Here is a 13,755-nt window from a genome sequence, read left to right as displayed (position 1 = left end):
CTCAGAAGTGTGTTAAAAACAAGTTAAATAATGGATGCAAAAACACAGTGAAGTATAACATCTTTCATTCAGTGCATTGTTAGAGAAACGTCTCTATCTCCAGTTTCTTTATTCTTGCACCAAGAAAGCACCAGTGCATCACTGGAAAAAACAAAAACAACACACACAAACAAATGAAACCCACGCGGCTGGCTCTGCTCAGGCAAGCTAGCTTACCAAGTGTATCAACTGGCTGTGGAGTTAAGAAAAATAGCACAGGATAAGTTTCAGCAGAAAACACAAGAAGAGCATAAAAGTGCACGAGTACTTGGACAATAGTAAGGATATTAAATAGAACTAGAAAACCAATGTTTCAACACATTAAAGACATGACTCAATGTTGTAGTGGATTCCTAATGACTAAATAAAGGTGGCCATTCTCAGAAGTGCTTACGTTACGAACTTTAATATCCAAAAATCACTCCATGTGGTCCAGCAGGGTCTGCATTACAGATGAGCAAGCACTTCCACGCTATGCGACTACAGCCAAGCATGTTCCTTTTTAGATTCAAAGCTCCCTTCATAAAATGCCTACTCATTTTTTGAGTGCAGAAAAATAATAGAGCAGTTTTTCTGTTGCACAGAACCCAAAAACTACAACAAAACAGGATGTTTTTAACACCATAGGTTCCTATTTATTCTAGGCTTATCCTGTGAATGATGTTTGTATACCTAACAGGGCTAACATTGTGCAGCACCTCACAGCACCCTTGAAAGCCAGAGTAGCTCTGCTACAACTCAGAGGAAACATGAGAATGGTTAGGGCACAAGCCTAGATCAGTGGTCACCAACCTTTAAGTAGGAAATCACCTTTGGCATTTAAAAGCAACCCAAGATCTACCATGTGCCACTGCCACCCCATTCCCCTGTCCAGCAGGTAGGTTGGGGGGGGGGGGGGGGGAGGGGAAGGAGATGGATCGAGGCAGAGGGAGAAAAAATTATTTGGGGTGCGCCTCCCCAGCAGGGAGGCCCACCCAGCTCAGGCCCCACTCAACTTACCCCTGCTCCTGCCTCTGCAGCACTGTCCCTCACAGCAGAGGCCTCTATCTAGCCCCCATCCCTTCCTTCCCCCACAGACTGACCTGCTGGGCTGGGGCACACGTGTGCATGCATGCGGGCACTCAGCCCCCCACACAAACTTTGGATCTATTGCAAGAGGCTCCGAGATCTACCAGTGGATCAAGATCCACTGGTTGGCGACTGCTGGCCTAGAAAATGGGAGACAACACCCTGCTTGACCAGAAATTTGTCATGTGACCATGGGCAAATTATTTAAACTCTTAAAGGTTCAGTTTATCAGCTGCAAAATGAGGCTGCACAAATATCATGAGAGTAAATCAATTTGTTTTAATTACTTGGCTACAACAATAACAGGAATCATAAACACGGACAGACACAAAGATCCTTCCATACTGAGGGAATCTTCATTTTTAGGTATAATGAAAACCAACCGTCAAATATTAGCATCAAATTCACTCCAACTACTGGGTTTCCCACAAAAAACAGTCTACATGCTTGAAGGGATTTCAGCTCTTACATAGCTAACCAGTTATGATGTCAGAGTAAGCCACTTAGAAACAAGTATGTGGCCTATATGCATGGCCAGAGAACTTCTAAGTTATTGTCCCAATCTGAAATGTCACCTTTTCTCAATAATACACCACATGGGTTTGGGCTCAGACACAAAGTCCTTGAATGCTGGCAAGAAATGTAAATGGGAATTTTCAGTCATTTGTCATCCAGATGAGGGACAAACTCAAGTCAGCACTGTTTCTTGGTTGCCCTCCTGACTTGCTATCACTTTCCTGGTTTAACCAACGAGGTACTCCTCTAAATCAACCTAAGGGTTAATAATACAAAAGAAGAAGCAGAACTAAGTTTTTTGTTTGTTTCATCCAAACTAGGAATCTTAAAAATTAGTGAACTCCACAATGCAAAATAATGCCTAGAATGTTTTTCAAGTATTGATCAGAAAAGATAGGCAGCAGCCAGTTGTTCAGTGCATCTGTGCAACTGTGGTGCACCTGAAATAATTGTTTTAGGATAAGTTGATGCTGTAGTCACTGATATGACTGCAGCTCAGGCAGACAGAGTCCAGCCAACTTCCAGGAGCTGGTTCAGGCACTACTAGCAGTGAATGCACAACAGCATGGAATTCTGTGAGCTGCAAAACCTGCCTGAGAAGTCGAACGAATAACTCAGGTAGCCAGCCCTTGTTGAACTCTGTCCTGGTGTAGCCACACAGCTATCAATGCCTGATCTAGCTAAGTTAAAAGTTAAATCATGTATGCCAAAGCAGCTGCTGTAATGTAAATATACCTTAAGAATGCCAAGCACTTTGGCCTTTAGTCCAATGTACAGCATGTCTTATCAGTCTGTGCATTTCTTCCCCAACAGTGTTTTGGGAAATATGGAAATATAAAGATCATTCTTTAATACCAAGTCCCTGAGTAGTCTGTCATTAAGATGGTTTCTCTATTATTTTTCCTCCACCACAAGGAGTGTCACTTCCCATTGTGTTTTATATTAAAAAAAATAAAATAAGAACTATACCACTATAGCAAATATAACCTAATCAAAGATAAGAGATACCACTGACTAAGATAACATTTCTCATTTCCATGAACAATTGAAAAGATGCTTCAATCTGTTAAGATATCGATACAGTTATTCTGGTTTTCTATACTACATTAAAATTTCAAGAACACTTGGTGACATTTCTTAGGAGGAAGGTTTCCAAGATCAAGTTTTATCCAACTTGCTGTTACAACTGTGAAGAAAAGGGTGGCTTTAAATTTCATCCAAGACATTTGGGATATAGCATGTCATTAGTGGAGAGGTTTAAAAGTGGTCCTCCTATTTTCCTCTTTCTGCTTCCATTCCTTCTTCAAAAGAAAAGAGAAGCAAAAAATGCTAGGATGGATTGGATTTTAAGTTGACTACAATGAAGCACTCTTTAGAATTGCACTATTAAATTTAGCTTCAAGTCTCAAATAATGTTTTTCCTCCAGAAAAAAAAAATGTTTAAATAAACTCTTGATTGACATTACATTGTATGGCATTTTACTTCTAGAAGGAGAATGTTAACTGAATAATAGAGAAGTTATTGCTATATTGTGTCAATAGTTAATTAGCTAATATTATGTGATCCACTTAGATTTCCTTGTCAACTAGTATTACATAAAGGATACAGGGCTATATTAAAGAAAACAGCATGCCCCGAAATGCCAAGGGACCTGGCTTGGTATGGGGAAGTGTATTAAGAAATTACATTTCTTTTTCTTGCACATTTCATGAGCCTTGCACATTTGGTTCTTAAGAACCTAATCTTAGGTCAGAGTTCTCTTACACAACTCAATGTGTCCTAATACCAATGTTATCTTTTGGTACAAGTGTATGCGTGTATCCACCTAGTCTCTCTCACCAACTACCTGCACCTATGAAGAATTGTGCAACATTTGTGCATCTATAATTAATTTAGGAAAATATTAATTTTAGTCCAGTTGTGTCTATAGCTATTATCCATGAGAAATCCATACTAAATATTACATTTCTGAAGGCAGAAGACATTCCAACTCTTTTTTGTACAAAGAGTAGTACAAGCAAAACCTATCATCATGGAGTTCCAACCCCCGCCAGGGTTCTAGGTGCTGTCATTTACCTGAAGCTTGTGATTGTTTTGACACCAACATCAACAAATCCAAGAAGACCTTAAATAGCTAATTAAAAGAAATAGCTGCTTCTAATAAAGCAAGATACAGAAAACAGTGCATGTATAACATGACTTTAAGCCCCATCTTATTTTAAAATTTAACTTTTTCATGTTTTCACATCCTTCTGTGCAAAAGCAAAAGTTTTATTCAAACTGTCTGTTGGTTTTCAAATGAACTAATTTAGAAATAAGAGAAGTTTTACTGTAGCACTATATTGATAAATGAATTGCTTGTTAGTTGAAACATTTCTTATTAAAAAGTTTTTAAATTGTGTAGTTTTTAATTTTAAAGAGACATTTTTGCATCAAAAGTTCTCAGTTTTAACCGAGAAAATGTTTTGCAGCAGCACACTATATATTTCAGTGAAACAATTACAACTCTTCCAAGACAGCATATATACTGAATTGACCCTTTGTTTTCTATATAAAAGCTACTTTAGTCATCAACAGCTGCAAAGACAGAAGATGACACTAGCAGGAACAGACTGGTAAACTCTGTCCTATAGTTACAGCACTGTACACTTAATCTTAGAAAAGTTTTTGTTCATTGTAAGTTAGCAGCTTCCAGTATTGCTGTTAAAATGGTATCTCTGTTGTCTTTTGTCTAAGAGAGCAAAACTAACACTTAGAAATGTTTTTACACCATCTACAATGTGAGAAATGAGATGCATATGTTACATTTCAGAGAAAGAAAATTAAGTTGGCTGTTTTGCTATGTATAAGTCTGGAAACAAGAAGTCTAGTTACAAAATACAGTTAGATAACAACAGCTTCTATAATTAGTAATGTTATGGTAGAGAGCGAATGATATCGTAGCCATTATGGTTGACAAATTATACAAGGCAAGGATTTTGGGGGGCAAAAATCTTTTATTGACCAAATGCATGATTGGGATAAGGCGAGATAAGTTTTCAAGACATTCTTCATTAGGTCTGAAGAAACCTGAGGTCCCTCCTCAGACCTCATGAACAATGTCTACCTCCAAAAGTTTGTCTAACTTTATTTCAACTATACAGTTGGTACAATAAAAGATTTCACCCCAAAAAGATTTTGGCCTCTCAAATTAGTTTTAATCAACTTTTAAAATTTTGCTCCTGAATGTGTTTAAAATGCCCAGTAGTCATTTCACTATGCAGACAGGTCATATTTAATCTATTTTAAGAGCAACACTGCAAACATGGGAATCATTGTTGCTATAATTAGTTGACTTCCATATGACAGATAGGCTGCATATTTACCATTCCTTGCCTAACTGGATAGCACCAGTATCATCTGTTTTAACACTACAAAGAATATAGTTCTACTCCAACAGACCTGGAACTAGGATTTTCAATGTAGTCCCATGAGACTCAGATATCCTGGGCTACATTCAAGCAACTTACATTAAGTGATTTCTCCTCACATTAATCTTCAATCATCATACCTCCTTCCAATAAGGTATTAAATCCAAGGAATGTACATTTACAGAATTAGAACATTTGAAATCTATAATCACATGCATGCACATAATTTCAAATTCTACAACATCTAGGAAAACAGAACACAGATCTGTTTAGTTTAGTTTGTTAAGCAGTCACTATTTCAGAGCAGGTGAAAATGTTTAAGCCATTTCACTTTTGCAACTGGTATGCTTTGAAAGACTGGCTGGTTCTTTTTGGTGACATGATCCTCTATATCTCATTTGTGATGAACGTTTTGACAGTGCATGATGATAACCATCACGTACACATGCAATGCTGTAAAAATACATTAACACGGTGCTTCTTTGGCCAGATAAAGCAATAACTCTTCAAATGGGAAATTTAAAAATTATTAAGCATGACTGCACCAGGTCATTCAGCAAGTGTGTTCTGTTTCCTTTCATCCAAAGACTCACAGAATCAGAATTCGGTCATGGTATTATACAGCAAAAATATTTCAAACAGGAAACAATTTAAAATACACATTTCTGGTGTTAGCTTTTCTTTTTGAAAGTTTCAACACTTAAGATGACTAACTGAAAAATGGAGGAAAATGTTTCTCTTTTTTCAAGTTTACTTTATGCCAAGGCTATCCAGGTCTTTCCCTTTATTTTGTAGGTCTTGCCAACAATGGAGGAAATCCAAAAAAACAAAACCAAACCAGAGAGAAATATGTGATTGTGTAAGAGTCAGATCCAGATCCTAGGCAAGACAATGTAACAGCAGGCAGAGGAAGGAATGGGAAGTCAGAACACAGAGCTCTTTTCCAAGTTTTGTCACTGGCTTGGTGGGTGATATTGAACTAGCCACTAAATTTCTGTACACTTTAACATCAAAAGAAAAAAAACCAAAAACCTGCCAACTTAGCTACTCACAAAGGTATTGTGAGTCTTAACATTTCTAAGAGTGCTCTGAGATCTTTTCAAAAAAGGCACAAGTGCAAAACAATTATGCAAGTGGGATTTTCCCTAGTGGCCAACAATAAATCTATTAACCATTAGAAGGCTTAGACATGACTACATCTAATTCCACAATATCATAATCTGCTGGCCTCAATTTTTCTTGCAGTTAATTCAAGCAGAATAAATAGAGAGTTTAAGTAATACTAACAGGGGATGTTATTGATTAATATTTTACATGTCTACTTTATTTCCCAGCTGCTATTGCTATCAAAGACCTTAATTATTGGCCTAAGCAAACACACACACATGTACATACCATAATCTTTAATTTGACAACACTGCTCCCTTATAAAAAGGTAAACTGTCAAATGACCTATCACCACTTGCATGAGTAGAAAAATTTGTCTATCCTAATCTGTGGCTGCTAATAAATGTCATTCAATTCCCACTAACTAGTCTGAATGAACACAATTTCTGGTATGGACAGAACCAAACAATTTTTAACAGTTTCATAGTTGGTAGGGTCAGAAGGGACCTGAGCAGATCATCAAGTCTGACCCCCTGCCATGGCAGGAAAGAGTACTAGACCCAGGCGAGGTGTTCATCCAGCCTCCTCTTAAAGACCTCCAGGGTAGGAGTGAGCACCACTTCCCTTGGAAGTTGGTTCCAGATGCTAGCCACCCTGACAGTGAAGCAGTGCCTCCTGATATCTAGCCTAAATCTACCCTCTGCCAGGTTGTGACATCCTTTAAAGAAATCACAACAGACCCCTCAAAAACAATAGATTTTTTTCTATTTTAGCAGTCAAAACCCTTTCAGTGGCAGGAACCATATAAACATTTTAGTTAGAAAGAGGCCAAGGGACATCCACAGATACCGTCTTCTGTCACTTCAGTTTGTTTTGTTAACATGGACAGAATACGTTAATACAAGGTATGTAATTATTCTTAGCTTTCTTTGACACCAGTTTTTGTTCACATCAATCTCTTCAAATGTTCCCAATTCTTTACCCTCTGCCCACAAATGCTGTACCCATGATGTGCAATACAACGTTTGCTATTCATATATGCTCATTTTCTATTATCCCTATGAGAGGATGTCAGCTGATTTTTTCCCTCACTGGTAATAAAACGCTTCTCCTTCCCTATAGCTACATACCCAACTACTATTATCCCATGTCTCTAGGTTTAAATACTCATTTACCAGTTGTCACGAAGCTCAAAACAGAAAGTAACACAAATGAACACAAATATACCTAAACTAATTTAGCAGTTTATATCGATAAAGCAAAATTGTTTTTACTTATTATTAAACAAAGTTCTCTGGTCAAAATACACTCATGCAGGCTGCTGCTGGACATGTGGAAGGCTTGTGTGGAGAAACACAAAATATCAGAAATAGGCCACTTTTTATTTTGGTAATTACCAAACAACTTAGGACCCCCAGTCATGGGCACGCAATACACTTGCTTAGGCACCTTCCCAACCAGAAAGAGCTTAATTCAACTTCTGGGATGAAAGTTTAAACCTAAATAAGTCAAAATGATCAAGAAGACCTTCACTGGGTGAATAATCACAAAGATTTCCAGGCTTCTGGTGACCTATATCCACAATCAAGCAAAAAAAAGAAGAATGCTCAAACGTGTGCGTGTAAATCCTTTCCAATTAAGAGCTCTAACTACAATGAACCAACCCCTCACTTCACAGGAGTATCCTATTTAAAAAGGAACCCCCCAAAAAGTTTAACAAAAAAGATAAGCAGCTACCAATTGGGAAGAAAAGGCCAATTTGAATTTGACAGGCAAAAGACTTAGCAACTTCTAAAGAGTCCAATAAAGAGAAAGGATGAAAGATCCCATCACGCATCACAGCTGAAAGTCTGGAGTAAAAGATACATATTGTTTACTGACTGATTTGGGAAAAAAAACCCTTGCCTACAAAGGTAGCGGTTCCAGCTGCTGCTGAAGGGCTGGTCGACTACTGAGGCTTGTAAATCAAGGCAACTGAGAGCATAACTGACTTCAAAACCCTGGAAGCCATCACTGGACTGCACTTAATCTCCCACCAGTGGGGACCTTCAAGGCTCCCCTCCCCACACACCACAGCCTCCTCATAATAAGTGTAGTGCCCGGGGAGGGGACGGCCTTTGCCCCCGGGTCTCTCTGGGACCAGCCATCGGCCGAGCGGGGCCCTTCTCTCGCCTTCATTCAGCAGGTGAACGGCACCACTTCAAAAGGCTCACAACAGGGCAACCCTCCAGACAACCGCGATTAATCAATGGGGACGGGCAAGGGGCTGAGGAAGTTTTGAAAAGCCTCTCGCGCTGACGGGTATACCCCCCCCCCCTCCGTTTTCCCAGCCCTCCGGGCGGGGACGGGCCCCGCAGGACGAAGCGCCGCGGCGGCTCCAGACAACTCGATGAGGGACAAACAAGCGCGGGCGGCCCGGTCCGGGCCCGTGTTGCCCCCCTCCCCGCCGGGGTGACCCGCACCCTCGGGCCCCGGCCCGCACCTTGTCGGCTTTGTCCATGACTCCGGCGGCGGAGGCAACCGCTCTAGTAGGGGCGGCGGAGCCTCAGAGCCGCCCGCGCCATGGCCCGTCCGGCCGCTCCCGAGCGGCACCGGCCCCACCGCAGCCAACGCGGAACCGAGCCCCGGCGACGCCACTGACGGGGGCGGAGGTGGAGGCCGAGACGGGCCGGGCCGGGCTGGGGCGGGGCCGGATCATCTGGAACGGAAGCCGGGCGGGCTCAAACCTCGCGCAGCGCGTTCGCCGAGTGGCTGCGCTCAGCCAATGGCAGGCCGGGCGGGCGGGGCGGTGCCCGGAGCTGTCCCCGGGCGGAGGCCGCGGCACACCGCGTTCCCGGCTGCAGGGCGAGCTGCTCCCTGCGGGGCTGGACCCGTCTTCCAGGCGCCTCAGCACAGCGAGGAGCTGCAGTGGACTGGGTCCGCCTGGCCCCCTCTCCCCTGTCACAGTCAGGGTTGCCGACCCCCAGGGTTGCAATGGAGGCGCCAGGCCTTAGAGATCTCTCTCCGGGAGATGCTGAGAGTCACCCGGCCGGGAGAGAAATGACAGGGCATCCATTAATACAAATATTAAATGTTGAATCCGATTTATACAGTAGTCCAGTAGGATTTCATTTTCAAAATGTAATAATCATGTGCGTTTGCCTTCCTGACATAAAGTTTGCATCGTAATCTGTACCTGCTGTACACAAGCGTGTATTGTGCCGCGGGCACGTCGGTTCCAGAAACCTCCCAAAGACTGGAGCAGAGCTGGCAACCCGAGTCGCAGGGGTGGAAAGCTGAAAGGGAGCAGGGACCGAGTCTGCCCAGGGGTTTTTTTTCCCCACTGTTCCTCTAAAGGTCTAGGATGCTGTGATTCAGAGGCTGTGCCCCTCACACCTATGCTCCAGTTAGGATGCCCCTTACCTCCATGCATGTGTCCAATTCCTATTTTGAATCTGGCTAAATTGGCAGCATCCACCCTATCAAGTGGCAAGGACTTCCACACTTTACATTGTAATTTAATTTAAAATAATTTAATTAATAGTTTCAGTTCAAAGGCCTTGTGGCATAAGGCATGAAACTGCCAGTCAGGCAGGGTGGAGGGTTTTCACCTCCCAGCAACTAGTTGGAAGAGGTTAGAAAGCAGTTGCATGTCAGCAGTTCATTAGGTTGCGTGCAGCAGTCTCAGGTCCTAGTGTTTAGATGTACAGGTCCACTGTGGAAAACAAATGGTCAACCAAGAGATCAAGGCTTGAAGAAGTATCATGGTGAACTGTCTTATCCAAGGAAAATTGTTTTTTTGTCTTTTGAAACATAAATTCTTCACTTGGATACATGCGAAGCGGGGGAGGGAACTCTGGGAATGCATCAACTTTGTGTTAAGATGTGAGGACAATTGTGTTAGGAGGAACTAAGACTGCAAGCCTTAGTTAGGGAACAGCAGAAAACAGAAGTGACTTTAGTTCCATCTCCTCGTCTCGCTTTTTATGTACAAAGCCAGAGACGTTTCTGTAGTCCTTAACAGAACACATACCAAAGGCAAGTTCTCACACATAGGCTCCTAAACTCCAAGCTACTAAAATGAGACTCAGTTTTTTTCAAAGACTCAACCTGCATACGATTACACTGCCATTATATGTGCTTGTTGGGTCCTAAAATGAGGTAAATGTTCCTGTTCCATTAAAAATAGTGGTTGAGCAGTGAGCAAGTTCTTTTGTCCTTTGAATTTTCTGTCTAGGTGCTGCTTGGTGTCTTCATATACTTAAACAGCAAGCATTTACATTTTGTGCTTGATAAAGCTTTCTTTACAAATCTACTTCTCATTATTTATCAGTATCTTTAAAATGCTGTCTGTTTACACAGAATTTGGTGGATAGGGACGAGTTGGATTTAAGGTAATTCTGGGACATAAATAATGTTCTTACTGAGTTACACACTGTACGCACAAACATGAATGATTGATGGTGCTGGGTATGCACAGACTCACTCTAGAGCTACACTGTCAGATTTTCTGCTACAATAAAGTTTCATGTAAAACTAAGATAAAATATTATGTAACAGCAGATACATTTTTCTGCACCCACGGATTGTGCTACTCCTACAATTAAGCATTAAAACTCTTAAGTAGTTAATACACAGAAAGCTTGCATATAAAAACCAAGATTAACAAAGAAGCTAAGAGTATGAAGGAGGAGCAGACTCACAATCAGAAGCATTGTATTTCCTCTCTGCAGTACCTACCTCAGTGGTTCTCAACCTTTCTAGACTCAAAGCATTCCTTGTTAGGCCCAAGGCACCCCTCAGTTGGTTCAAGACCCCCCTCAGAAAATGCCAGCTCTTAACATTCACACATTTCTGACTATGGGAAAACACAGCAATTTTCTATTGCAAAGAACACAGAAATACCACAACAGGCGAGATTTTTTTTTTTTTTTTTTACACTATGGATTCTTTTTTGAAATAATTGGGCATATCTTGTGAATCATATTTGCACACCTAGCAGTGCTAACAGTGTGTGGCATCCCAAGGCACCCTAGTTGAAAATCGCTGTTCTAACTGGTGCTTGTAAAACAGACTTCAGGAAAAAAAGTGCACGAAGGAAAAAGTTTTGTACTGTAATGTAAAGACAACAGGTTTATTGAGAAACCCAACCCATTCCATGCAGAATTTATACATAAGAAGTAGTGTGGGAATTATGTGTTTTTTATCACAAGCAAAGGTTGCCTTTGAACTTTTTATTTGGGATTTAAAAAAATCTTCCTGTGAACTGTTTTGGCAAAGATATTCAACAAAGCTATACAAATGCAATTTCCTACTACAACTTTCATTAAGAAAAAAAGGACAATTAGTGGCACAACAGAGCAACAGATTCTCCTACTATGATCCCCCTACCCATTTGGGGAACCTCTACTTCAGACAGGTTGTACTATTTTACTGTATTCAAAAATGAGCGAAAGCTAAGGGCTGGCATTTTCTGAGGAGGTGCCTTAAACCTAATGAGTGGTGCTTTGATGAGGGCTTAATGAGGAATGCTTTGAGGCTAAAGAGATTGAGAACCACTGAGCTGCCTTGTCCTCCAGGCCTCCCGGGAGCAAAGTTCTGGGTCACAGCAGCTTCAATATCATTGGTTTATCTATATTAAAATTCCCATTGTTACTGCAATCAATGGGAATTTTTAAAGAGAAAGCTATTCACTAGTGACAGTCTTTGAGCATAAGGCTTGGATTCTGCAAGGACACATGCACATACTTAACTTTATGCATTGTGAGCAGTTCCATTCAAGTCAAGCTGGGACTACTCAAGAGTATAAAAAGAGGTGCACACGCAGTTCTTTGAAGAATTAGAACTAACATTTTATAATGTACTGAGTGCGTAGGAGAGGGAAATACAGAACTTCATTTTAATTTCAGTGTCTTGAATATGAATATTAAATGCTTGAGACAACATTTAGACTAGAAAGAAGAAAACAAGCATAATTTAGTTAATTGCAGCATAGAACTTTACCAGCATGTCAGTGCTCCCAACTAAGTAGTGCTGAAGGGAATAGTAATTTTGAACGATAATACATCAAAAACCTACATGTGAGGGAAAAAAACCCATAAGCTAAAACAGGCTCCTAAAAGCTTCCAGGTAAAACCAACTTATAAGAAATCAGCCAAACTTTAATCTGATAAAAGTGACTGTGAGAAATGATTGGTAGATTTAATGAAGACAAAATGAGCAAGCTCCATCTTAAATAAACGTTAAGATTAAAATTAAAAACAAACAAAAAGGCCTTTACAAAGCTATAGTTGGGTCAGTGTTGTAATAAAGCTACTTTTGTTTTTTATTTCTTTTATAGCTGTTTAATTGTCCCCATTTCCCTACATAACCATTTTGTATCCACTCCCTGCTTCCAGGCCTAGCATAAATTCCTACATTCCTTAACATATTCACAACTACCTTTAAACATTGATACATGCTGCTTGGATATTTTGAAAATGGATATTACATTACACAGTAAGATCTTATCTTGCAAATGTGATGTAGAACTTTATGCAGGTTACCATTGACTGGAATAAAATTTTACATGGGCATAGGAATCAGCATGATCAAGGTCTAACACTCACTTCTACACTGATGTCTACAGAACTGCCAGGTAGAAGTAAGTAGAGGCTGTTGGGCAAGTACGGATAATTGTGTACGCTTGCATTACTGTTGTCACATTCCATCTTACCTCTACCTGTTTGCTTGCTACAAGCACCTATTACATCTTTTCATTAAATTCTTAGCTTGACAGAGGCTGGGATAGTTCCTGTATTATACCATGTACTGAAACTAGTATGAAGAGACCTGGATTGGGACATCCAGATGTTAATGTAATGGCAACACTAACAGTGCTGGTTTAATTGTATAATTGATGAGCACAGTCTTTAATCTGTTGGAGTTCAGGATCAATTAAGAAGGTAACCATGGCAAATGGTTAATAGGCTTAATAGGCTAGTTGCATTATCTTACTAGGTTGTCACTTTGGTTTGTCATGGTTGCTAGCCAACAAGACTATGGCTGCTACAGGGGAAGATGGAACAAACCTAGGGTCAGATCATACGCAGAAGTCAATGACAAAACTCTCATTATCAGTGGGGCCAGGATTTTTCTCCAAATCAGCAGTACAGGATGGCTGGTCTCCTGAGTTCCTCAAAGAAATTGCCCCCAGAACTCAAGCCACTGCACCCCAAACCTGACATCTCTATGAGATCTGAAAAGTGGCTTCTTTAGCCATCACTTCCATCAGACTGTTTTTCATTGGATACCTGCATAGTAAGGATCATCAGTAAAACTAACCCTATTTTTCACACCTTTTTAAACAGAATATTTTAAGTTTATTACACAAAAGGGAGACAGAAAATTGGATATTACTTAATTTGTTAATCTAGACATAATATTTGTGGATGTTTCCATGCAATTAAAATTTGTTCTGTTCTTTTCTTTAATGCAACAAAGTAGGTATCCAAAGCCATGTATTGTTATGTGGATTACATTAAGAGCCATCAGCTGATGCAATTTAACAGGAGTTTCATCAGTCATTGACAAACTTGAGTATGAGATGCAACTATTCAGATAAATTATGAAATATATGGCTGGTTAAGTAAACAA

The 13,755-nt window shown here is 40.5% G+C and overlaps 1 protein-coding gene across 2 annotated transcripts in view; it reads right to left on the bottom strand.

Moving 5' to 3' along the window:
- The window catches only part of SECISBP2L (SECIS binding protein 2 like), a 44,401-nt gene extending 35,578 nt beyond the window's left edge, over nucleotides 1-8,823 (bottom strand). For both annotated transcript variants that reach the window (XM_006278165.4, XM_019477724.2), the window contains exon 1: nucleotides 8,624-8,823. In XM_006278165.4, the coding sequence (XP_006278227.1) occupies nucleotides 8,624-8,641 (18 nt within the window). In that variant the 5' untranslated portion in view covers nucleotides 8,642-8,823. The remainder of the gene's footprint in view (nucleotides 1-8,623) is intronic.
- Nucleotides 8,824-13,755: the final 4,932 nt, after the last annotated feature.

The sequence above is a fragment of the Alligator mississippiensis genome, chromosome 11 (assembly GCF_030867095.1).
Source record: "Alligator mississippiensis isolate rAllMis1 chromosome 11, rAllMis1, whole genome shotgun sequence".
Classification (NCBI taxonomy): domain Eukaryota; kingdom Metazoa; phylum Chordata; order Crocodylia; family Alligatoridae; genus Alligator; species Alligator mississippiensis.
Note: the sequence above shows the minus strand (reverse complement) of the source record. Positions and strands in the feature narration are given on the sequence as shown.